Source organism: Crotalus tigris, unplaced genomic scaffold, assembly GCF_016545835.1.
Source record: "Crotalus tigris isolate CLP2741 ecotype Arizona unplaced genomic scaffold, ASM1654583v1 scf7180000019630.4133010339:1179603, whole genome shotgun sequence".
Classification (NCBI taxonomy): Eukaryota; Metazoa; Chordata; class Lepidosauria; order Squamata; family Viperidae; genus Crotalus; species Crotalus tigris.
The window spans coordinates 1,038,910-1,061,531 of record NW_024097627.1 but is presented as its reverse complement, the minus strand read 5'-3'; the positions used below and the strand labels follow the sequence as shown (position 1 = coordinate 1,061,531).

General features: G+C 39.0%; 2 protein-coding genes across 2 annotated transcripts in view; one reads left to right on the top strand and one right to left on the bottom strand.

Annotated features, from left to right (window-relative positions):
- TIMP3 (TIMP metallopeptidase inhibitor 3) overlaps positions 1-21,793 on the bottom strand; it is a 44,549-nt gene extending 22,756 nt beyond the window's left edge. Inside the window, exon 1 of the mRNA XM_039363926.1 lies at positions 21,395-21,793. Coding sequence (XP_039219860.1) covers positions 21,395-21,518 — 124 coding nt within the window. The 5' untranslated portion in view covers positions 21,519-21,793. The remainder of the gene's footprint in view (positions 1-21,394) is intronic.
- Positions 1-22,622, top strand: part of SYN3 (synapsin III) — a 227,151-nt gene that overhangs the window by 87,180 nt on the left and 117,349 nt on the right. The gene's annotated exons all lie outside the window — the stretch shown is intronic.

Genomic DNA, 22,622 nt, shown 5'->3' with positions numbered 1-22,622 from the left:
GGTTGAATGCTCTCACCATTAGAAAATTTCTCCTTAGTTCTAAGTTGCTTCTCTCCTTAATTAGTTTCCACCCATTGCTTCTTGTCTTGCCTCTTGGTTTCTTTGGAAAATAGTTTGACTCCTCCATCTTTGTAGGAGCCCCTCAAATATTGGAACACTATTATTATGTCTCCCCTAATCCTGCTTTTTATACCAGACATAGCCAATTCCTATAACCATAACTGTAACTTTCTTGTAAAAACAGTTTAAAAATAGGATCATGTGACCTCCTGAGGGCTAGGGCAGGACCAGTTTACCTGATCTCTGGTGGCTGAAGGAGGGACAGTCTATACTCAGTTTCCGAGTAGGAAGCAGTTTAAAAATGAAACAGACAGGATGGACAAGGACTAAATATAATGGTTAATGTATTTGACTACACTAGAGAGATCCAGTTTCTATTCTAGCTGCAGCCACAGCAGCTCACTTGGTGATTTTCACCCAAACTACCTCACAAGGTTGTGAAGAAATATAGGAGGATGCATTATGTACATATCTTGAGTTCCCTTAGATAGATAGACAGACAGAAGAGAGAGAGAGAGAGAGAGACAGACAGACAGACAGACAGACAGACAGACATGAACAAATAGATGGACAGACAGCCCTTTCTTCACAAATCTTAAAGTTGTTACTTTTTAAAGAGCCAATTAGCCAACTCTTTGTTGCCGAGTGGGGAAGGAGTAAGGGATTACGAGACTGGCAGGTAAACTGTCACAGAATGTTCCGAATGACCATCACATGACCCCAGCAGTAGACCAACCATGGCGCAGCCTGAAGGAGCCACAACTTTCCCAAATTTTATTCCCTTGGGAGTCATAAGTGCAGTATTTTGAACGCATCCTGTATGTTAGCCATTCCAGGTATTTTGATTCCAAAAAATTTGTCCTATCCCAATTGATGGTAAAGACAAGAGTTGTAATAGTATATAGATAGACGGACAAAAACAAAGCTGGTTTCTCTTCCCAGTTACATCTACCATAAAATAGTAAATAGAAACATTTTTATTGCTGGACTATATGTATTTCCCTTTAACACACACACACACACACACACACACACACACACACACAGCTATGGGAGCCTGACTGCCAAAGCCAGATGACAATTAGATGGCAGCAAAGAATTCAAATGTTCTGCATTTCTTAACTTCCTGCTAACAGTAACAACATTTTGCTGTCCAGATTTGGCAGCACTTAAAAAGATATAGAAATTTTCTCCAAATAATCCTTTGACTATTATTAAAATAAGATCCTTTTCTTATTTTTAAAGTGAATTCAGGATTCACTGTAATATCCGATACATCCAGGATATATGAGAAAGTATATAATTTCACATCACCCTAGATTTGAGATCTTCAAGTGCAGCTGTCCTTAAGATGTCTTACTGTACATATGGATACCAAATGACAGAGTCATTCATTGAATTGTTTTCCCAGATCTCAAATAGTCTGCCCAGATTTTGACTTCATTCTCTTTTGGATATCAGAAAAAGTTTTTTTTTCCATTATCCAAGTATAATAGATGTCTGTATCTTTTTACATTTCTTCCTAAATCTTTTCTATGTTCTTTTGCATTGCTTGTTTTGTTATGTGTGTGACCTGATAAGGCTGGCTCAAGAAAGGTATAACGTATTTAAAAAGAATTTGACCCTAGTTCAGTGCAGTGTTTGCAGGAAGTTTCAATGTGTTTAATGGGATTCCAAAATAAAATTTATAAAAAACATAATTTTTTTTACATATTTGGTATAAATTGTACTCTGTTTAGGAGAGTTCTGAAAGCATGTAGAGCACTTTAGTATTATTCACCTGTAAAGAATGTAGTTATGCACAAAGTATGCATACATAAGGAAAGTAAACATATTTGTTTGTTTAAGTTACATAAACATCAACACATTTATGACACTGAGGAAGGCAGGAAGGAAGTAGAAGAAAGGACTGTAAATTTTACAAGGGGAAAAACTACAAGGCCAGGTCTGAACATTTATTTTTTCCTGTGAAATGGAAGGTAGTAATGAGCATTATATTCATGTTATTCCTTTTTGCGGAGATAGGTAGAAGTACTTTTCTACATCTGGTAGCTGTCCTATGTCCAGAAAATCTATTGCTTTGTTGCTATTTATAACACTACCATCAGCATTAATTTCATACAAGCTTTGACATATTTCATAATATACCGTACAATAGGTCCATATCTGGTTTTGCTGACTATTCTTCAAGGCATTTCATTTAAATACTAAATATTTCTCAAATAGCAAATGTCAAGTTGTGTCCTTCAGCTTCCTACTCTTAAATCCCTCTCTAAATTTACTATTTCCTGATTCTAAGATAGGAGAAGAAAAGAAACAGATTGTATACCACAAGATTATAAACCTATGAGCCAATCAGGAAGCAAATTACATTATTCTTGCAAATGAATAAGTTGTATTACAAATGCAAGCAGCAGATATTAAATTCAAATATTTTACTATAAAAGATATAAGAAATGTCACGAGTTTGAAAAGTAATTAAGAGGAATTTTCCAGTTGTTACATAATTGTGTTAGCTAGTTTTCTTCCTATTCACCTCCAGAATTAAAGTTCACAAATATTGCTAATTCAATTATTGCTATTGAATCAGGTAGTCCTCGAGTTACAACAGTTCATTTAGTGACTGTTCAAAGTTACAACGGCACTGAAAAAAGTGACAGGACCATTTTTCAGTTATCCCCATGATCACGTGATCAAAATTCAGGTGCTTGGCAACTGCTTCATACTTATGACCGTTGTTGTGTCCCAAGGTCATGTGATCACCTTTTGCAAACTTCTGACAAGCAAAGTCAATGGGAAACCAGATTCACTTAACAACCGGGTTACTAACTTATCAGCCGCAGTGATTCACTTAACAACTATGGCAAGAAAGATCGTAAAATGTCTCCCTTAATAACAAATATTTTGGGCTCAACTGTGGTCATAAGTCGAGGACTACCTGTAAGAACAAATGAAGTTCTTTGTTCAGAAATTTGTGCCCATTTTTGAGTGCCCAAGAGCTTGTATACTAAAACTTGATCAAAGACTTGTCTATTCAAGTTTCTTCAAACATGGGGAGAAATTATAGTTCCCCTAAGCATGTGACTGATATTTAGAGAGGAATAAGTTTTATCTCTCTCAGGTTTCCATTTAAAATAGACATGTCAAACTCATGACATCACGTGATGTCGTGCAACGTATCGGGACAGTTTTGCCATTGCTGGCAATGGGGTGGGCGCAGCTTCCGGATGACGTGTCCAGCCCGCGGACCGGCAGTTTGACACTCCTGATTTAAAACTAGGAGAATGTGATTCATTTTTAAGAGAATTCCCATGCATACAGGAAGATTGCGTCTTTATTTAACCATTCCACAAGTATACTACTGATCATGGAATGGTCACTATTCCTCATTGGAGGATGTGGAAAGTGGATGAAGTCTACATTTGGATTTCTGAATTTTTGGACAAGGGTTAAGGTACACTTAGAAATATTTATCTTCCATCATATGGGAGTAGAACTGGCACTTAAAATTTATTGATTTATCTAATCTTTCCTTTAATTTATACAGCCATCCACTTACAAACAACTGTGGGTGGCTAACAAGGGGTTAAAAATATCAAATACAAAAGAACATAATATAATAATTATATTATATATATATAATATAATAAAATAGAACATATTAAGGTGGGAGCCACAAGCACAATTCATATATTTACAACTGGCTTACATTTGCAATTTATTAATTAATTTATTACCCCATATTCCAATTACCTATAGGAGTAACAAACAAAAAACTAGAAATAGTAGCCCCTGGATCTTTTATTTTACTGTCTGATATGAAGTGGCATTCCAGTGTGCAAATTAAGTCTCAGTAAGGCCCAATTTTGAATAGACATAGACAGGATTATTCTCTAATCATTAAAATTCAAGTCTCAACAATAGAAGTAAATCTTTAGCATATTTCCAGAGTGTACCTTATGACTTGCTTAATAAAGAACTGGAGCCTTGTATTTTAAATTTACCCCAATATCCAGAGAATTGTTGTGAGTGTTATTTTTGCCTTCTGCAGTCAACCCAATACATCTTAGCCACTTTCCTGTCATGAATACAGCATGCTAATTCTTTTCAGCCTAGTTTTCCCACAATTAGGTTTGCACCACTTTCAGCCAAAATGTGTTCCCCCCCCCTCTGGATTTTCCTGGGGACAAGGCAATAAGGGTTTCTTCTTTCTACTACATTTCTTAAAAGGATTATTTGAGTAAGATTAGTGTTTGTAAAAATGAAAGAAAGCCACAGCTAGAGTTCAGGTCCAGTGTTACAAAAGTACACACAATACTACAGTACCAACTCTAAGATCTAAAGTGCTAATCCATGTTCCAGATTTAGAGCTACTGCATAACCTTTGGAACATAAGCATATTAAAATTTTGTGAAGCAAATAAGCTATGGAAAGTCTCACCGCCCAATGAGAAGGTCAGCAAAGTTATAGCTAACTACATAATCCAGCAAATAAAATAGTGCAAAGTTTTTTTTTCAAATCAATGGGGCTGAATTATATTTGTCTAATTTAAAGCATGCTCTGCCAAAGGCTATATAAGTAATTAAGTATTAGCATCATATTTATCTATAGGATTGCATCTATCTGCATATTATAACTATACTGTATAGAATATGTGTAGCTTTGTTGCTTCCATTGAACACTACAGGGACATTAGATTAGCATTACAATTTCCATTTTATACAGTATATTACTGCAACCACCTTTCTCAATTCAGTGTTACAAATGTGGTTGGTCTTAACTATGGAAATTATAATCTATTAACATCTGGAGAGCTGCACTTTGAGAAAGACTAGCTCGTAGCCTTTTAATAATACAAGTAAAATAATAATGTAATTGTCTCTGTGCTATTCAATTCATTTTATTCAACTTGTCCTAGTTTCCTTTAGAAAGGACTTGTATAAATAAAATCAGGAATTTAGGCAATTCACAGATTTATTAAATTTATATGCCACCCATCTCCCTTATAAGGCAATTCTGGGCAGCTTACAAACACTAAAAAGATAACCCCCCCAAATTTTTTTTTTAAAACTTCTGCAAAAAACTAAACAAGGACTTAGATGGCACAGAGATGAGATCTTTTTACTCCGTAAACCACCTCCAGCGATGAGTGGCCCCCTCAGAGCCCCAAGCCAACCAGCAAAACCAAATCTGAATACCCTTCTAGAAGGCCAAAAGGGTTCTCACCTAGAGTATTCCCAAGATTGGGATCACAGTGGAAAAGGCTCCTCTCCTTAAGCCTGCCCACCAGAATTCCTTAGCAGATGAGGTCCATTGCAGGCCCCTTCAACTATGGGCTAGTCCCATCAGAATGAGACAGCTCCTCAGATACCCTGGACCCATGCCATACAGTACTTTAAAGGCAAAAATCAACATCTTGAATTGGATGAAGAAACTGATAACCAATGCAGCTTGTGCAACAGTGGTGTTATATGTGCCACCCTAAGGGTCCCCAGAATTGTGCATACCACAGCATTCTGCAGCAGCTGTAGCTTCGCAGTAATCCAACTAAGAGATGACCATGGCATGAGTGACCATGCACAGGTTTTCACAATCCATTCTTTTTGCTTCAACAGAATTCAAAAGACATGAGTTTAGATTTATTTTTGAACTTTCAGCCAGCAGGAAAAATGCCAAGTGCAGAAAACAGTCAGGACTGTGAAAAATATTGTATTGTTTTTAGAGTTAATGTCCTATAATGTGAACATAGGAATCTCCATGGAGGAATAACATAGCATAAAATAAGCTTTTAACTCAACTTAATTGCTTTTAAGTCTTATTTCCAGAACTTTCTTATTACAATTATTAGGCATGACGTTAGTAGAATTCACAATAGCAGACATACTGATTACATTCACAAATCTGAGATTTTATAGTTTATTGATTACATCTGTGCTATATCCAGACAGAAAGAAAATATTTCTAGTTCTCAGAAACTCACCTGTTATAATGATGTTCCATGCACTTAAGCCCATGTTTCATCCCAATGATGAATTCAGTTATCTGAAATTCCGCTAGGAACAATTTACAATACTTTGGGAGGTGAATTTAAGAAACATAACACTGCATTTCTGTTTAGGCATTAATGCTCTTTAATGCTATCTTCAGAAAACCGCTGTGGCCCTATTATTACAGTAAGAAAAAATGTCAAATATTTAACTGAGAGAAGGCAAGAGAATGAGATAATGGCTTGAATGAAAAGCTTGGGATATATGATCTGGAGAACTAAGGATAAGGGTGCCAAATCTAAATTATATGACAACACTTCTGTCTCTAATTGCACAGAAGAAACCTTTCTGTGGACTTATTAACCATCCCAACATTATAAAGTGGCAATCCTAAAAGGATGATGAATGTCAAGGGCTAGTAAATAATGTGGGATGCTATGTACACATCATCAGGGAGTTTTTTCATCCAAGATTCTCTAACAGAAATAAGTTATTTATCATTAGCAAGTAACTGGTTTGCCACAAATAGAAGATCCTTATTTTCTATGTTGGCTCAAGAAGAGAATTCTCTTGTTCCCCAAATCAAAATACAGAAACATTTGCAGTAGCAGGATGGAAGTCTTGATAGGAAAGTATGTTGGGAGCTCTGTATGGAGAGTGACCTTTACATACAATCATTATAATATATACATTCCTCCGTGACGTTATTGAATGAATGTTAAACTGGGAAGATCCAGTTTAAGTTTATTCTTAGTCACGAAAATGACATGAAAAAAATAAAGGGCAGGGGAGCTTACAATTGTTCAACTGAACTAAAAGTTCAAAGAGGTGTGTAGTTAATACCTGTAGGAAAAAGTCAAAAAGGCTACAATATAAAAAAAAAGAACTTTGGCTTGTAAAGGAAACCAAAAGCAAGAAAAGGAGGGGGGACTATGGTTGTAGCACAAGAAAGACACAGGAATGCTTGAGGTTGCTTGCTTCTCCTCTAAGGGGAACTGCGTACAAATGGACATGATAGGATTAATCTGAAAACAACAATATTTTTCACAGGTTGTACCCAACAAGCATATATCAATAGCACTGCGTGAAGCTATAATGTAGTCTTGAGCTGGAAAGAGTGCAGAGCTCCATTCTAGGCCCTCTGCTGTTCAACGTAAATGTCTTGGCTGTGAGGTTAGAAAATATAATTACAGGCAGTTCTTATTTAGCAACTGCCTCATTAAGCAACCATTCAGTGATCATGGTGATGAAAAACTAATTTTATAACCAATTTCATTTTGGTGATTTTCCCAATGTGTAAAGCAAAATAAAGCTGAGGATCATAAGTACAATGGCAGTTTCACTTAGTGACTGCTTCATTTAACAATCCAGTTGTGGGTCCCAATAGTGATTACTAAACGATGACTACTTGTAGCAAATTTGCAGATAACACAAAGACAGGAGAGGAAAGAAAGATCTTACAGGAACATATCAGAAGGTGGAATCTGAAAATGAAGCAAAGCTCTACATTTGAGCATGGAAAATCATATCCAGGAGTATAAGATAAGAGAGAGGGAGGGAGAGGGAGGGAGGGAGGGAGGGAGGGGGGCTGGATAAACAGCTGGCTGCACAGACTGGAGAAGAGGCTCAGCTGCAGCCAGTCAGTGAAGTAGAGGACTTGCCAGAGGGAGGCACAATAGATGTTGGTGAATTTATTTGTGAGGAGGCAGCCTCAACCCTTCTAATGAAGTGCACAGGTCAGGACCTTTTTACTGCAGCGCTTGGAACCTGGTGAGATATCAGAGATAACCGTTTATAATCCATCAATATGTGGATGCTGTTGACACTTTGCCTTGAACTTATTAAGATGTGTTGCCATTGTCATGCCTTGCATCCATTGAAGTCAAGTTGCCTTCATCATGCCTTGAACCTGTGGGAGTCATTTTGCCTCCATTGTGCTTTGAACCCATTGAAACCAAGTTGCCTGTACCATGCCGGGAGTCTGGAGAGTCGTGGTTGCTTTCACTTGCAATCAGGGGTTGTGGTTGTCCTGTCTGAAATTCAGTGATTCACCTTGTTTCGTCCTACCCAGGGTTCTTAGTTTACCTTGTTGGCATTGTCCCCATGCCTGTGCATTTTCTTGCTCCAGTTGCTTTCACTATATCTGGCCACCATTTTTCAGAGAAATCGTTTGAAACTAACTCTAAGGACTGCACACAGAGAGTTGGGACCTGGGGAATGACTAGGGGGTTGGTTATGTGAAATAAACATACTTAAATCCACTTGTGCTCTGTGTGTGTGTGTGTATGTACTGGGACAGAACCCTAAGATTGGAAACAGTCTAATAATGCTATTATTGCTCCTAATTCTTTCACGGCAAGCACAGGATGAACTGAATTCAGTGTTAGCATATAATGTGGAGAAGTAAGATTCTGCTTTATGAACAAATTCATGCAGATGTGTTGAGACTGTGTCAAAGAAATAAAAACTGTATAGACAAACGCTATCAGAGGACAATAGTATCCACCCATTACATCAGCAAATTCCTTGGTTAACATGAGACATATGCTCGTAAATGTATTAAAACCTTTTAGTCAAGAAAGGCTTGGGAAAGTGTTGTCACTGAAGGGAAAAAGGCATTGCTCCAGGACTTTTTTTCCCTCTTTATACATAATTGAGTTTTTAGTCACAGGAAAAATGGTTAGTATTTATTATAATTTACCGGAAAGAAAACAAGGTAGAGACTTTCCAGATGTGTGTATATTCTTCTTTCTGAAGAATCCTAGCCTCCCATATAAAAAGATAATAAACACAATGAAGGTCACAGCTTAGTAATGTATTTGCAGTATTATCCCATACAGGAAAACAAAAGAGGAACAAAAATATTTTGTTTGTAAGACGGAATTAATTACTTTCACAGAGTTTTCTGGGCCATGTCCTCCCTTTTTGTTCAGACATCTTGTTCCATTCTTCCAACTTAAAATAGTCTGTTCCTATGCATGCTTAACTAGCAGTCAGTCTCATAGAGACTTAGAACATAGAACCATAGGCCCAGAAGGGACCTTGGAGATCTTCTAGTCCAGCCCCCTGGTCAAGGCAGGATCATATAATTACATGTTATATATTCAAGCTAACTTTTACTTTATCATAATTTTTATCTCCATATTATGGTGGGTGTATCACAATATTTAAGAAAGAAAAAATAAAAATATAGAATACATCTCCTCAATAATTGATATACATCATGCTAGCCTAGCATAAGGACAAGCTATTTTTATTCTACAGTACAGCAACAAGAGCCAGTTTGGTCTAGTTATTCCCTTTAAGCATACATAGTACAGTACAGGTAGTTCTCAACTTATCACAATTGATCCCAAATTTTCTGTCGCTAAGTGAGACATTTGTTAATCAGTTTTGCCCCACTTTATCACCTTTCTTGCCACAGTTGTTAAGTTAGTAGTATGGTTGTTAAACCAATCTTGCTTTCCCATTGACTATGCCTGTCAGAAGGTCACAAATGGTGATCACACTGCAACCATCACCAGGACCAGATGGATTACATCCCAAGATTCTCAAGGAACTGGCAGATGTGATCTCAGAACCAATGAACTATATTTTTCAAAGATCCTGGAGCACTGGGGAGGACTGGAAAAGAGCTGATGTAGTTCCCATCTTCAAAAAAGGGGAAAAAATGGATCCAGGAAATTACAGACCTATCAGCCTGACCTCAATACCTGGGAAAATTCTGGAAAAGATAATCAAACAACAAATCAGCAAATACCTACAGGCAAACCAAGTCATTACTAAAAGCCAACACGGTTTTGTCAAAAACAGATCATGCCAGACAAACCTTATTGCATTCATTGACCAAGTGACAAAATTAGTGGACCAGAGGAATGCTGTGGATATAATTTACTTGGACTTCAGTAAGGCATTTGACAAAGTAGATCACAACCTACTACTTGATAAGATAGAAAAATGCGGGTTAGACAGCATCACCACCAGATGGATCCGTAGCTGGCTGACCAGCCGTACTCAGCGTGTGGTGCTCAATGGAACCGCATCTACATGGAGGGAAGTGTGTAGTGGGGTGCCCCAGGGCTCTGTTCTGGGCCCAGTGCTCTTCAACATCTTCATCAATGATTTGGATGAAGGGATAGATGGGGAACTCATCAAATTTGCAGACGACACCAAGCTGGCAGGAATAGCCAACACTCCAGAAGACAAGCTTAGTATACAGGAGGATCTGGACAGACTTGAACACAGGGTGCTATCTAACAAAATGAAATTCAATGGTGAAAAAAGTAAGGCTCTACATTTAGGCAAGAAAAACCAAATGTACAGGTATAGTATAGGGGATACCTTGCTCAATAGTAGTAACTGTGAGAGGGATCTCGGAGTCCTAGTGGACAATCATTTAAATATGAGCCAGCAGTGTGCTGCAGCTGCCAAAAAAGCCAACACAGTGTAGGCTGCATTAACAGAGTCAGGCAGAATCAAGATCAGACAAAGTATTAATACCACTCTACAATGCCTTGGTAAGGCCACACTTGGAATACTGCATCCAGTTTTGGTTACCACGATGTAAAAAAGATGTTGAGACTCTAGAAAGAGTACAGAGAAGAGCAACAAAGATGATTAGGGGACTGGAGCTTAAAACATATAAGGAACAACTGCTGGAATTGGGTATGTCTAGTTTATTGACGAGAATGACGAGGGGGGGACATGATAACAGTGTTCCAATATCTCAGGAGCTGCCACAGAGAAGAGGGAGTCAAGCTATTTTCCAAAGCACCTGAAGGCAGGACAAGAAGCAACAGATGGAAACTAATCAAGGAGAGAAGCAACCTAGAAACTAAGGAGAAACTTCCTTATAGTGAGAACAATTAACCAGTGGAACAACCTGCTCCAGAAGCAATAAATGCTCTAACACTGGAAGTTTTTAAGAAGAAACTGGACAGCCATTTGTCCGAAATGGTATAGGGTTACCTGCCTGAGCAGGGGGTTGGACTTGATGACCTCCAAGGTCCCTTCCAACTTTATTATTATTATTATATTATTAAATATGAGTCAGTTGCCACGCATCTGAATTTTGATCACATGACCATGGGGATACTGCAACGGTCATATGTGTGAGAAGCAGTCATAAGTCTTTTTTTTTTTTTACTGCTGTTGTAATTTTGAACAGTCACTAAAGGAACTGTTGTAATTTCAGCACTGCCTGTATTGTGGCATAGCACAACCAAATAAAGAGATATTACAATTTCCTAACCTGTACATTTAGTAAATCTATATATTAGGATCCCAACCTGTTTATCTTGTAGAGTTGCATATGCTTCAACAATTATTCAAAGGTGCTTCAGATCTTGTCTTGCTATAAATTTGAAGTTAATTGCTTAAAAAAAATCCATGGTTTAAAATTAGTGCAATTCATAAAGCAGCAACATCTTTTATCAAATTTATATCCCCCCCCCAATCTCATCATAGGTGACTTGAGGCAGCATACAATAAAGAAATAAAACAATCAGCTTTACACTAAAAATTTGGCTGTTTCAGAAAGATGCAGCAATACAAGATTTAAAGCTTCTTCCAAAATATGTCACTATAATCACAAATGTGACACAATTCACTTCCACTGATGAGCCACCCTACTCACCTGATTTTTTTTTAGTGTTTAAAAAAATAATTCTAATTGTAACAAAACTTCTGAAGAAATATTTTATATAAATTCAACTTATTCTTCAGGCTTCAACTTTCCCTTCCTAAAGTCCCTAAAACTTGGCTTGTCTAGAAGAAGCCCCATTTCTTGGGTTAATTCTGCTGCACTATTATTAAGATTTCAAGGGGTTTGCATTTAACCAATTCATATGATGCAGCTGCTCTCTCAGGTGACTGCAGAATAAATGAATACAATAAAAGCACAGAAGAATTAGTTCTCATCAAAATTTCCCATACTGCTAGTGATGGATTTTGTAGTTTAGGGAGTTTACAGTTCTGTAGAGAAGGAGAATTAATCAATATGCACCCTGAAATAAGCTACATGTGCAAAATCAAAAAGTCCATGAGAGAAAGGAGAAAATAGAATCTGGAATTTCAACTTTGCATCTCGTAACTAGATAGGACAGCCTGTGGCAATCTAGATAGCCTAATGAAAACATAAAAAACTGGAAGGAACTAGGGACAATTTTCTTTACAGTAATTTTACCTTGAATGGGAGTCATACTTCATGTTAAGCCAGAGGTCCCCAACCCCTGGTCCATGGACCAGTATTGAACCATGGTATGCCAGCAACCAGTCCGCACAAATAAGCAAAACCACGCCTCCTCTGGTCCGTGGAAAAACCTCTTTCCACGGAACCGGGCCCTAGTGCCCAAAAGGTTGGGAACCTCTGCGCTAAGCTATAGTTTATTAAACCTTATTTGATTGAATAAATCACAATTTGTTGAGTTTGTTTAAATTGCTATATCAGAAAATGTGACTGGATTCATGTAGCATTCTAAGCCCAAACCAAACAAATTATACTATGGCTTAGTACAAGGCATGACCTGAGCAAATGTAACGAATAGAGAATATTAGATAACAGTTTAAAATCACTCTGTGTCACTGTATAGGAGAAATAGGAGGTGATTGTATCATTGGTTCTCATTTGAGGAAGTGGGTATGTATTTATGATAATCCTGTTGCTATCACAGCTCTATGACAGCCAGCAGGATAAACATTCCTTATTCTGATGCTTCTTCTTGTCAATAACTAACCTAGTATCCTCCAGATTTGTACCAAATTTGTGACAGTTGGTATAGATATCCACATCCCCACCCTGATGCTTTGTAAATAGGATTTGACTATTTTTTTATGCATTTGTACAAAACGCTTTCATCTTTGAATTCTTTTCCAGTAAAAAAGATTTGGCAATAATCCTGTCTTTATTTAGACACTGTAAATTCAAGGATAGGATGGCACAATAAAAGTAATAAGTAATAAATAAAAGGAAATGAATGATGGCACACTAGTAGCCAAATTTGAGCAAATAGTTTCTTTCAAGTTCAGGCATTTCTTTTTGAAACCATAATGGCATTTTTTTAAAAATAAAATACAGCAAATCCTTTTCAAGGATTTTATTTTGCCATTGTATTTAATTGCAAAGAGAACTATGAATAGATCTGTTCTGGCAACCTTGTCTCAAGCATCAACCCCTTGGGGGCACTGACTCCTCCCTTTAAGACATGTATTTTGTCAGAGTTGAAGAGCTATAAAAAGTTACTTGTTTTGTAAACCAGCATGCAGTTTAGTCTGCCTTAAATAAAGTACCAAACTGCAACAAGTCTCCATGGAAACATTTAACTCTTCATCAGCTTGAAATTTGGATCAGCTTCTTCCCCTTTTGATTCTAGAAAAGAATGGCAGTGTTTACTAAAGAGGTGCTGGCAGCACTGGTGGCTTAAGGAAGACCTTGCTTTCACAACTTTTTGCTGCACAAAATGAGGGATCAAAAATAACCAATTATTATAAATTCTGCTGCTACTTAATATATTGTTCTCTGAAAGATACATTAAGCTCCAATTTCATCCCTAATTCCATTTGTAAATAGGATTCAAAAACTGGCATTTTAAAATAAAATGTAGTATAGTGAAAACTGTGGCACCAAATAAACAAATCCACCTGTTGATGAATAACTGGCACCATACCGAAGTAGTAATCTATAGGCAGAATACAACTTTTTAAACACCATTTTGTAGTCTTCCCAGTGTCTCCAGTTCACAACACCATAAGTTGCCGACAAAATAGTCAAATTTCAGTAGTGCAATTTTTCTCCCCTCCTTTTTGCTAATATAGGTGGCCTGGGTCACACACACACACACACACACACACACACACACACACACACACAGCTTCAGTTTGTCCCTCAAAACCAAGGATATCTCAAAGGCCCAGAACCAAATTATTTTTTAAAAAAAGATATTGTCAAGTGATGACAATACCAGGTGATTAGGATAATTTGTTACTGGTTTAGGATTCAATTCTTTCCTTGCTTTGTTTTATGCACTAAATTTAAAATCTGTATAGGTCACTATGAACATTTTTATGCAATATACTATTATCTCCCATTTGTTGGTTTAAAAGGGAGTACGATGGTTTTATTAGTTAAAGATTTATAAATTAATTCTAGATATTATAGAATTTAGCAAGTGAAAAAAGTGGCTATATATTTTAATGCCTTAGTATTCCTATGCATTCACAATAGACACAAGCTGCCTATAATTTCAGTTTAGAAACAACTTTATAAACTGGAATCACCTATGTAATAATGTGGCTTGTTTGGTTTTGTATTAATATACATGCATGAGTAAGGGTATAACTGTTTACTCCACAACCCATAGTTCAACATGTCACAGTATATGTAGCAAACATGACCACAGAAAAATCACAATAATTTAGTATGGAATGAAAAAAACAGAATGAGAATACTAGTTTTTCAGAGGCAGGCAATCATAAATTAGGAGAGTTCAGTGTATAAGATTTTATTGATTTTCAGCAGCAACAGTATTTAAACTACACATGAATAAAGTCTTTGTCTACAACCATGGTGGCGAACCTATGGCACACATGCCACAGGTAGCACGCAGAGCCGTCTCTGTGGGCACGCGTGCCATCACTCCAGAGGGACACGGGGCTGGGCTGCTCACCTCTGCCTCTCCACGTGTGCCAGCGCTCTCGCTCTCTTTCTCTCTGCACTGGGAGTCAGGGACCAGCTGCAAGAACTGGGCGGATTCGGGTTGGAGGGTGGAGGCAGGGTTTTTTTTTTGTCATACAATGCAGGCACCTTTTTTTGAATGGAAGCTGCCAGTGCAAATCCAGTATGCCTGCAGAGCGATTTTGCGGACCACCAGCAGCCTGATCCAGGCTCCGGAGGCCCAGAAAAGGCCTCTACCACCCAGATCTATGGCTGCAGAGCAATTTCACGCCCCCCCCACGGCCGATCCGGGCTCCGGAGGCCTTTTCCAAGCCTCCAGAGCTCAGATCCATGGCCGCGGAGTGATTTTGCGGCCTCCCAGTGGCTTGATCTGGGCTCCAGAGGCCTTTTCCAAGGCTAAGGAGCCCGTATCCATAGCCGCGGTGGCCTGTTGGACCTTTTTTTCCTATCGGTGTAGAAAGCGCTCATCTTGTTTGCACTGGGCTTTCAAACAGGTGGCCGTACCATTTGCTGAAAAACGGGGTCATGCGAATCTGAAATACCTCATTTTAAGCTGTGTTACTAGAAGTTACATGTTGTGGTTCTAAAGCGGAGGCCCTAGTAAGCTTTCTCTCTGTTCCATCAGTCCGGTTTACTCAACTAAGTATGCGTCTCCTTTTTTTTACTCTTTCTATCCAACATAGCCTTCTCCCATTCTTGTAACCTGCTGTATCTCCATAGCATTCACAAAATTATCTCCATAACATTCCCTCTTTTGTGAATGCCCCATTATCTTAAACATATCCCTCATTCTCCAACTCTCCTTCCTCCCTTCTTTTCATCTGTCACCAAATTGCCTTTCTGCACCTCTGTTCTTTTCATCCTATTTCATTCCTCATCAGTTCCCTTTTCATACCTGTATTTGTACATAAATAACAACAGGTTGTCAATCATTTATGCAGGCTCAGACCTTATTGTCACAAAGTGTGTGCATGCATGAGCAACATATGCCTTAATATATCTTGCATGGAAACATTTGTTGTTCCATCAGAGATTCAGGAAGACACAAAGCACCATTTATAAGGATTGATGGATAACTGCCCTTATTGCACATATTTTTTCAACATAATATAAAAACCATGCATTGTCAACAACAACAAAAGAAAATGCCTACATGTTTATGTGTGTTTTTTGCATTCATCAGACACTACTGTAGCTTTTGTAATTTTCACTTACTTCTTCCCATTCCCTAAAGACAATAACACTTCATGTCATTGGAATATGAAGCACAGTGTAATGCATTGTACACGTTATATGGATTCAGACAGTTTCACCTCAGGCCAAAGGAATAAACATCACACATGACACACCTTCCTTCCTAGACTAACTGAACCCTAGTAAAGACACACTAATATGTGTGCACACACACACACACACACACACATAGACAGATATGTACATGTATGTGTATATACACACACAGTATGCATGTATGTATATGTATAGGTGTATGTATAGGTATACATGTGTATGTATGTATGTATGTATGTGTATGTATGTATGTATGTATGTATGTATGTATATATATATATATATATATATATATATATATATATATATATATATATATATGTAGGTCTATTGTATGTAGGTCTTTGGTTGTTCGGGTTTTCTCCCACGTAAAATTGGAAGTGTCTTGGCGACGTTTCGACGAAGTCCCATTCGTCATCTTCAGGCTGGTGCTTTCAGCTTCGTGCCTCGAGCAGCCTGAAGATGACGAATGGGACTTCGTCGAAACGTCGCCAAGACACTTCCAATTTTACGTGGGAGAAAACCCGAACAACCAAAGACCTACATATATATATATATATATATATATGACTCCACCATTAAACATAGAAATTTTACAGGACCAATAAGTAGTTCCAAATAACCACATATATCACTAGAAACTGAGCACAAAAGTTTATAATTACTTGAAGAATATAAGAGTATAAGAAATGAGCTTGGATGATGAGTCCTAGAATTCTCTACCTAGCAAATCTGGAAGGAAGAATCCAAATTGGGAAAAGCTGGATAGCAATTGGACTTGGTGGAGGAAGACCTGCCATTTGTTCTTCAGGCCTTCTGGTTATCAGTGAGCAACTAGTTTTTTAAAAAAAATTGTACAGGTAGTCCTCTATTTACAACCACAGTTGAGCCCAAAATCTCAGTTGCTAAGCAAGACAGCTATGAAGTGAATTTTGCCCCATTTTATGCCCTTTCTTGCCACAGCTGTTAAGTGAATCACTGCAGTTGTGAAGTTAGAAACACTGTTGTTAAGTGGTTTCCCTATTGACTTTGCCTGTCAGAAGGTTGCAAAAGGTAATCAATCACATGACCCTAGGACACTGCAAGGATAAATATGTTGAGTGTCTGAATTTTGATCACATGACCCTGGGATGCTGCAATGGTTGTAAGTGTGAAAAATGGTAAGTCATTTTTATTTTCAGTGCCATTGTAACTTTGAAGGGTCACTATATGAACTGTTGTAAGTCGAGGACTAATTGTAGTAAGTTTCTTCTACAGTGAGCTACCCATCAGATTTATTGTCCCAAAGGCCATTAGTCCTCTATGTCTGTTTTGTATCCAGTGGGCAAATGGGAAAATCATGTGGTATCTCTCAAAGAAGTGGAGGTAGTTTTGTGATCTGATTACCAGTTTCTGCATTAAGTATCGTTCTTTTTTTTTTCTGCATGGCTCAATTTTCGCAACACAGGTCCCACCTTTATGCAAGAGAGAGGATCCCAACCCCCCTCCCCCCCCCCGAGTATGAACCCTGCTTTGCTGATAGACATTTATATTTAGCCTGGTTATTGATTTAACCTATTTTTCTGGATTTAACAAGTGTAAAGGAATAATCTATATGTCGAGGAATTCAGCTTTGGAAATGGTATTGAAATACACACCCTCAGATAGCAGAAAGCATTTCTGTCTCTCCCCTCCCCCACCCAACTGGGATAAGAATATTTGATAAAAGCAAATGTTGGCGTTATTTTCCTCCAGTGGCCAATCAGATGCAGAGGGAAACTAAAACTGGACAAGAAACTGACAATAACTCTCCATTCTGTGTATAGAAGATGTAGTTTTGTATAAGGAGAAGAAAGATAAAATAAATAACACATGCTGGATAAACTAGTAATGTAAACTCCAACTGTACTTGCAGTGTGACAACAGTTAAATCAGTGGTGCCACATTTCAAAGTTACAGTTAGAATACTCTGATTGCAGCTGCTTTCTTGCAGGTATGTGGAATGGTGTGGGACCCACAGGTTTTGCAAAGTGAACAGAGGAAGTTGGTTACAGCTTATTAGGAAAAATAAAATAGATAACCAAAAATTCTTTATTGGCCATTCTTCATCCAGATTTGATATCAGTTGCATCTGCTAATACAGGTGTTCTGAGACACTCTTCTGTTTTAACTTTTTTTCCTTGTGCTTTTTGGAGTTTTCATCCTGCTTTCCTGAGAGGGTATTTGAGAGGGGGTGTAGTTGCCCCCTTCCTCCCCCCAAGGCATTAGTTGAGCAAGACACCCACCTGCCCCTGTCTGAGGCTTTCGTTTTCATGAGCATTTCTGTTGAGGATTGGCAGGGGGGGCTGTTTGGTTTTTATTCTCCTCCCACCCCTGCTGGGTGATTGCAGCAGGTTTTGGTCTCTTCTGTTGTGCTTTGAGGTTACTATGAAGCACATTTGTTTTGGCAGGGGGAATCCCCACTCCGGTTGCTAAGCTTGCTTAAACCTTCTTCCACCTCCTCCTCCTCATCGGAGCCTCACTTTGTCTGCAACCAGCCCCTGCCCCGGCCTTTGCCTCGCCTTGCCTTGCCCCACTCCAATGGTACCCCCCACCCTGCCCCCTCTCTCGCCTCACCCTGCAGGACAAGCCTCCTGCCCACTGCCCCACCTGCCAGACCCCTGGATCTCCTCCAACCCTGCCCGGGCCCCATAGGCATCCCTCTACAGGAACAACACTGAGGTGGCCACACCCACCCTGGCCACACCCACCCACATGGCCATGACTACCATAGCCATGCCCACTCAGTGGGCCACGCCCACCCAGTGGGCCATGCCCACCCGGTACCCGGCGATACGTAAGTGGGTTTTGGGTTGCAGTTTGGGCACTTGGTCTCTAAAAGGTTCGCCATCACTAGTTTACAATCTTTAAGTCTCAATTTAGAAACAAACAAACCTTTCCATGGGAGTTACTGGAAACTAAAAGTTAACTAATTCCACATACATAAAGTAGCAATGAAACATTAAGTAATGAAAATATCTACAAAATACTTCCATTTAGGCAGCAAATTGAAAGAAGGATTACCTTTAATCTATGGGTTTATCAGAGGCTTCCAGTCTATACATTCCAGTCTAATTTTGATTTTGTATTTCATTTCAAGAGTCAAAACTTTATTTATCTGAAAACTACCATCATACTTGCTTTATTCTTAGTCCATGTAAATGCTTCCACCCATATGTTTTTCTCTGTAGTTGGTTCAGGATGCCACACATGCCATTTACTTCCCATGTGGTTTATGGTATAAGCTTACAAAGATTTCACTAGCATGGGAACAAACTGAGATGGCTGGATTCCAAATATTCTGGAAGGGTTTTACACCAATATGAAACTAGCACAAGTTTGGGATTAGTAAATTGTATTCTTTATACAAGGATTTTATCCTAGTTTGGAACCAGCTGCAGAAGTGTCTGAATTGAGAACTAACCATTCTGAAAGCAAAACATTTTGCTCCTACCTGCGCTAGTGTTTACTAGAAACTGAAGCAAAGCTCCTATGTTCTTTTCAACAATGTGACTCTGTGGAGCTTGTAGGCAGTCTTACTGGCCCTACATGGCCTCAAAGCATCGCCATTCTGTTTCTGGTGTCTTTCCATAGGGACTGTTTAGAATATATCTTTCTTTCTCTCCCATGTGAGCTACCATGGCAACAAACAACTATGATTCACCAACTATTGGGAAAAGACCTAGTTTCAAACATTCTCTTATGTTATCTCCCTATCGCGTCGCACGCAGAATGGCAACTTTACCGTTAGGAATCTTGGTGGCAATTGCTTAGATTTTATTTTTGGAAAACAGTGAGACAAATGTACACAACAATACTGAAAGCATGAGTGGAAGAAACATGTTGCCAATAACTTGTACTTCCTACAGAGTGGTAATCTAGCACACCCAATTGCTCAGGAAAATGATTGACATTTTTGTATTGTGCCCTTGGTCAGCTAAAGAAAGCACTGATTGGCTTATAATGTTCTCTGCCAGTCTCTGCATTTTCCCGGGATACAGAAGTCATCCGGTCAGCTTCAGGTTTGTGTGAAACTGGGGAATGGAAACCTTGTAGTCTGTAAATGCTCATCAGAAGGTAAAGGCTGATAAATTGTTTCCAGTATTATATGCCTGACAGGCAACCATCAAATTAAAAGTTAAAACTAATGAGATGACAAAAATGTTCAGCTGAGACCACTCAGTAACCAAAGCATATTGCAAGGGAAGGAGTTAATAACATGAAATCATTTTTGGTGAAATGGGTTTGATGCTCAAGGTACTGTAGGCAGCACTTCCTTATATTTTTCTAAAGAAAAATCCTATAAGATAGGATAAAGCTGAGAAAAAACAGCTGAACCAAAGTCACCTAGAGTAAGTTTCTACCTGAAGCTAGATCTCCCAGTCTTAGTCTAGCACAGTGGTTCTCAACCTGTGGGTCGGGACCCCATTTGGGGTCGAACGACCATTTCACGGGGGTCGCCAAGCAAGGCTGTCCGCCATTTTTCCCCCTTTTCTTTGGCCACGCCCCTGGCACCCAGTGATGTATAAGTGGTTGGGGGTCACCACAACATGGGGAACTGTATTATGGGGTCGCGGCATTAGAAAGGTTGAGAACCACTGGTCTAGCACTTAACCTGTATAGCATACTATCTGGATAAGTAGTAACTGTGCAGAAAAAAATTATCGTCCCATTACATATATTTACATATGCAGACAGGTTAGACATACATACATAGGAATCATGCTTAAGTAAATTTCAGATTCTTTTCCATATTTAATCTATAACCTGCAGGTAAATACACTGGGTGGAGCAGTAGTATTAGCACATAACTTTATCTTGTAAATTACAACTTTAAAGCTTGCTAGCCTATACTGTACAACACTATTTAGAAATAATATCCCCTCAAAACAGTCAGACAAGCTTTCAAGTATTGACATTCTAGGACTGAAGTGGTGTTGAAACTCACTTTTTCTAGTTTGTTCCAGAAAAATCTGCCCTGACTTCACAAAGTTAATATGCTGTGTTACGGAACTTTCCAGCTACCTTTAACCATTAGGCTACTGCCACAAAGTAGGTGTGCCATTCATCTACGTGCAGAAGGACAGAAAGGGGTGCAAACAATTCGGATTGGTGACGCTGGTGGTTCACTATTTTGCAAAGCAACCCCAAAGTACAATGAGGGAACAACTTATTTGGCCAGTGTTTTCGCTGTTTAAGTTCAATACTATATTTAAATCCAATCCGTTCGGACTGGAATTGTAAACCTGTCAACAAATTTCACGCCTGGGCTTCAAATGAGAATACACGCTCTCGAAAACCTGACCGTCAGGCAAATGCTGCTACAGAGACTGCCGAGTGCAGTTAGCGAGGAAAATGCCACACTCACCAATGTCGGAGTTACAGAAGGCATCCTGGGGATGAACTGGGACGCAGGTACAAGCTTCGACGAGCAGCTCAGTCAGGCTCCAGCTGCAGAGCAGCAAGAAAAAACTCAGCACCCGCCCTGACATACTGTGCCGCGACCGCTGTTACAGTAGTACTGTTCCCTCACTCGTCGGTCTCCACTCACGTGGAGAATCGTTAAGAAATAGAGGAAGATGCTTTTAGAAAGACTGGAGGGTAAAAAGGTAGTTGCAGTTCTGCTCCGTCCGGACGCTCCTTCCACGCGCTAAACGGAGCAAGACTTTTTTGCGCGGTTCCGCTTCTATTAAAGGGCAAGCTCGACTTTCCTCTCGGAGAGTTTGACGCTCCCCAGCAACTCTCGTGCGCGCTCTGCGCTCTGGGCGGTTGCAGGGAGTTATAGCCTTCAGCGCGCCCCACATGGCTCTTGGAGTGCCGCCTCCTGGACCAATCGGAGTCCCGCATTACCTCATTCCTCAGGAAAGGGGAGAGGCTACCAAAAAAAGAAAGAAAGAAAGAAAGAAAATCCTGGTTGGAGGCGGGGTCCCAGCAAGGGATTCAGTTCCATATAGGGAATAATCTGTATTCTCTGTATTCTCTGTATGTGGCAGTTGGGGCTACAAGCAGGATTTCTGTTGACAGTTACAAAAGGGGAACAGGAAGGACAAGTAGAGACTGGAAGCATAGGGCTGTAGCAGGGATGATGAACGTTAGAGGAAGCTTTGATAAATATATGCAGGAGAAGGAAACCAGTGAATGCTGGTCCTTTCAGCTATCTTTTATCTATATATTCGAATATTAACATTCCTTAACTTCATAGCAATTTACACTTTAAGATACTGTCGTGCAGATTTTGGTCTAAAAAGTTACGACAGAAAATTAAAAAAGAAGGGGGTAGGAAAGGAAAAGCAAGATTACTCACAGCAGATAGTCAAGTGCTATTCATCTGTAGAGCTGAAATATTGAAAGGAACCATTAGCCCTTGTTGATAGTGTTTTATTGCCTATCCTGAATGGAAAAGCTCAAAATGAATCAGATTGGAAAATAGTTGGTTTAGCTGAGCTAATGGAGGGCTCTTTATTAAGATGGTTGAATGAAAAGTAATGCCTCCATCTGTATCTTTCAATGAGTAAAATAAAAGTATTTTAATAAACGAAATAGAAATGCTCAGTGAAGTAAGCTTTTTCATTACCTGTATTTCTTCCTCTGCACAA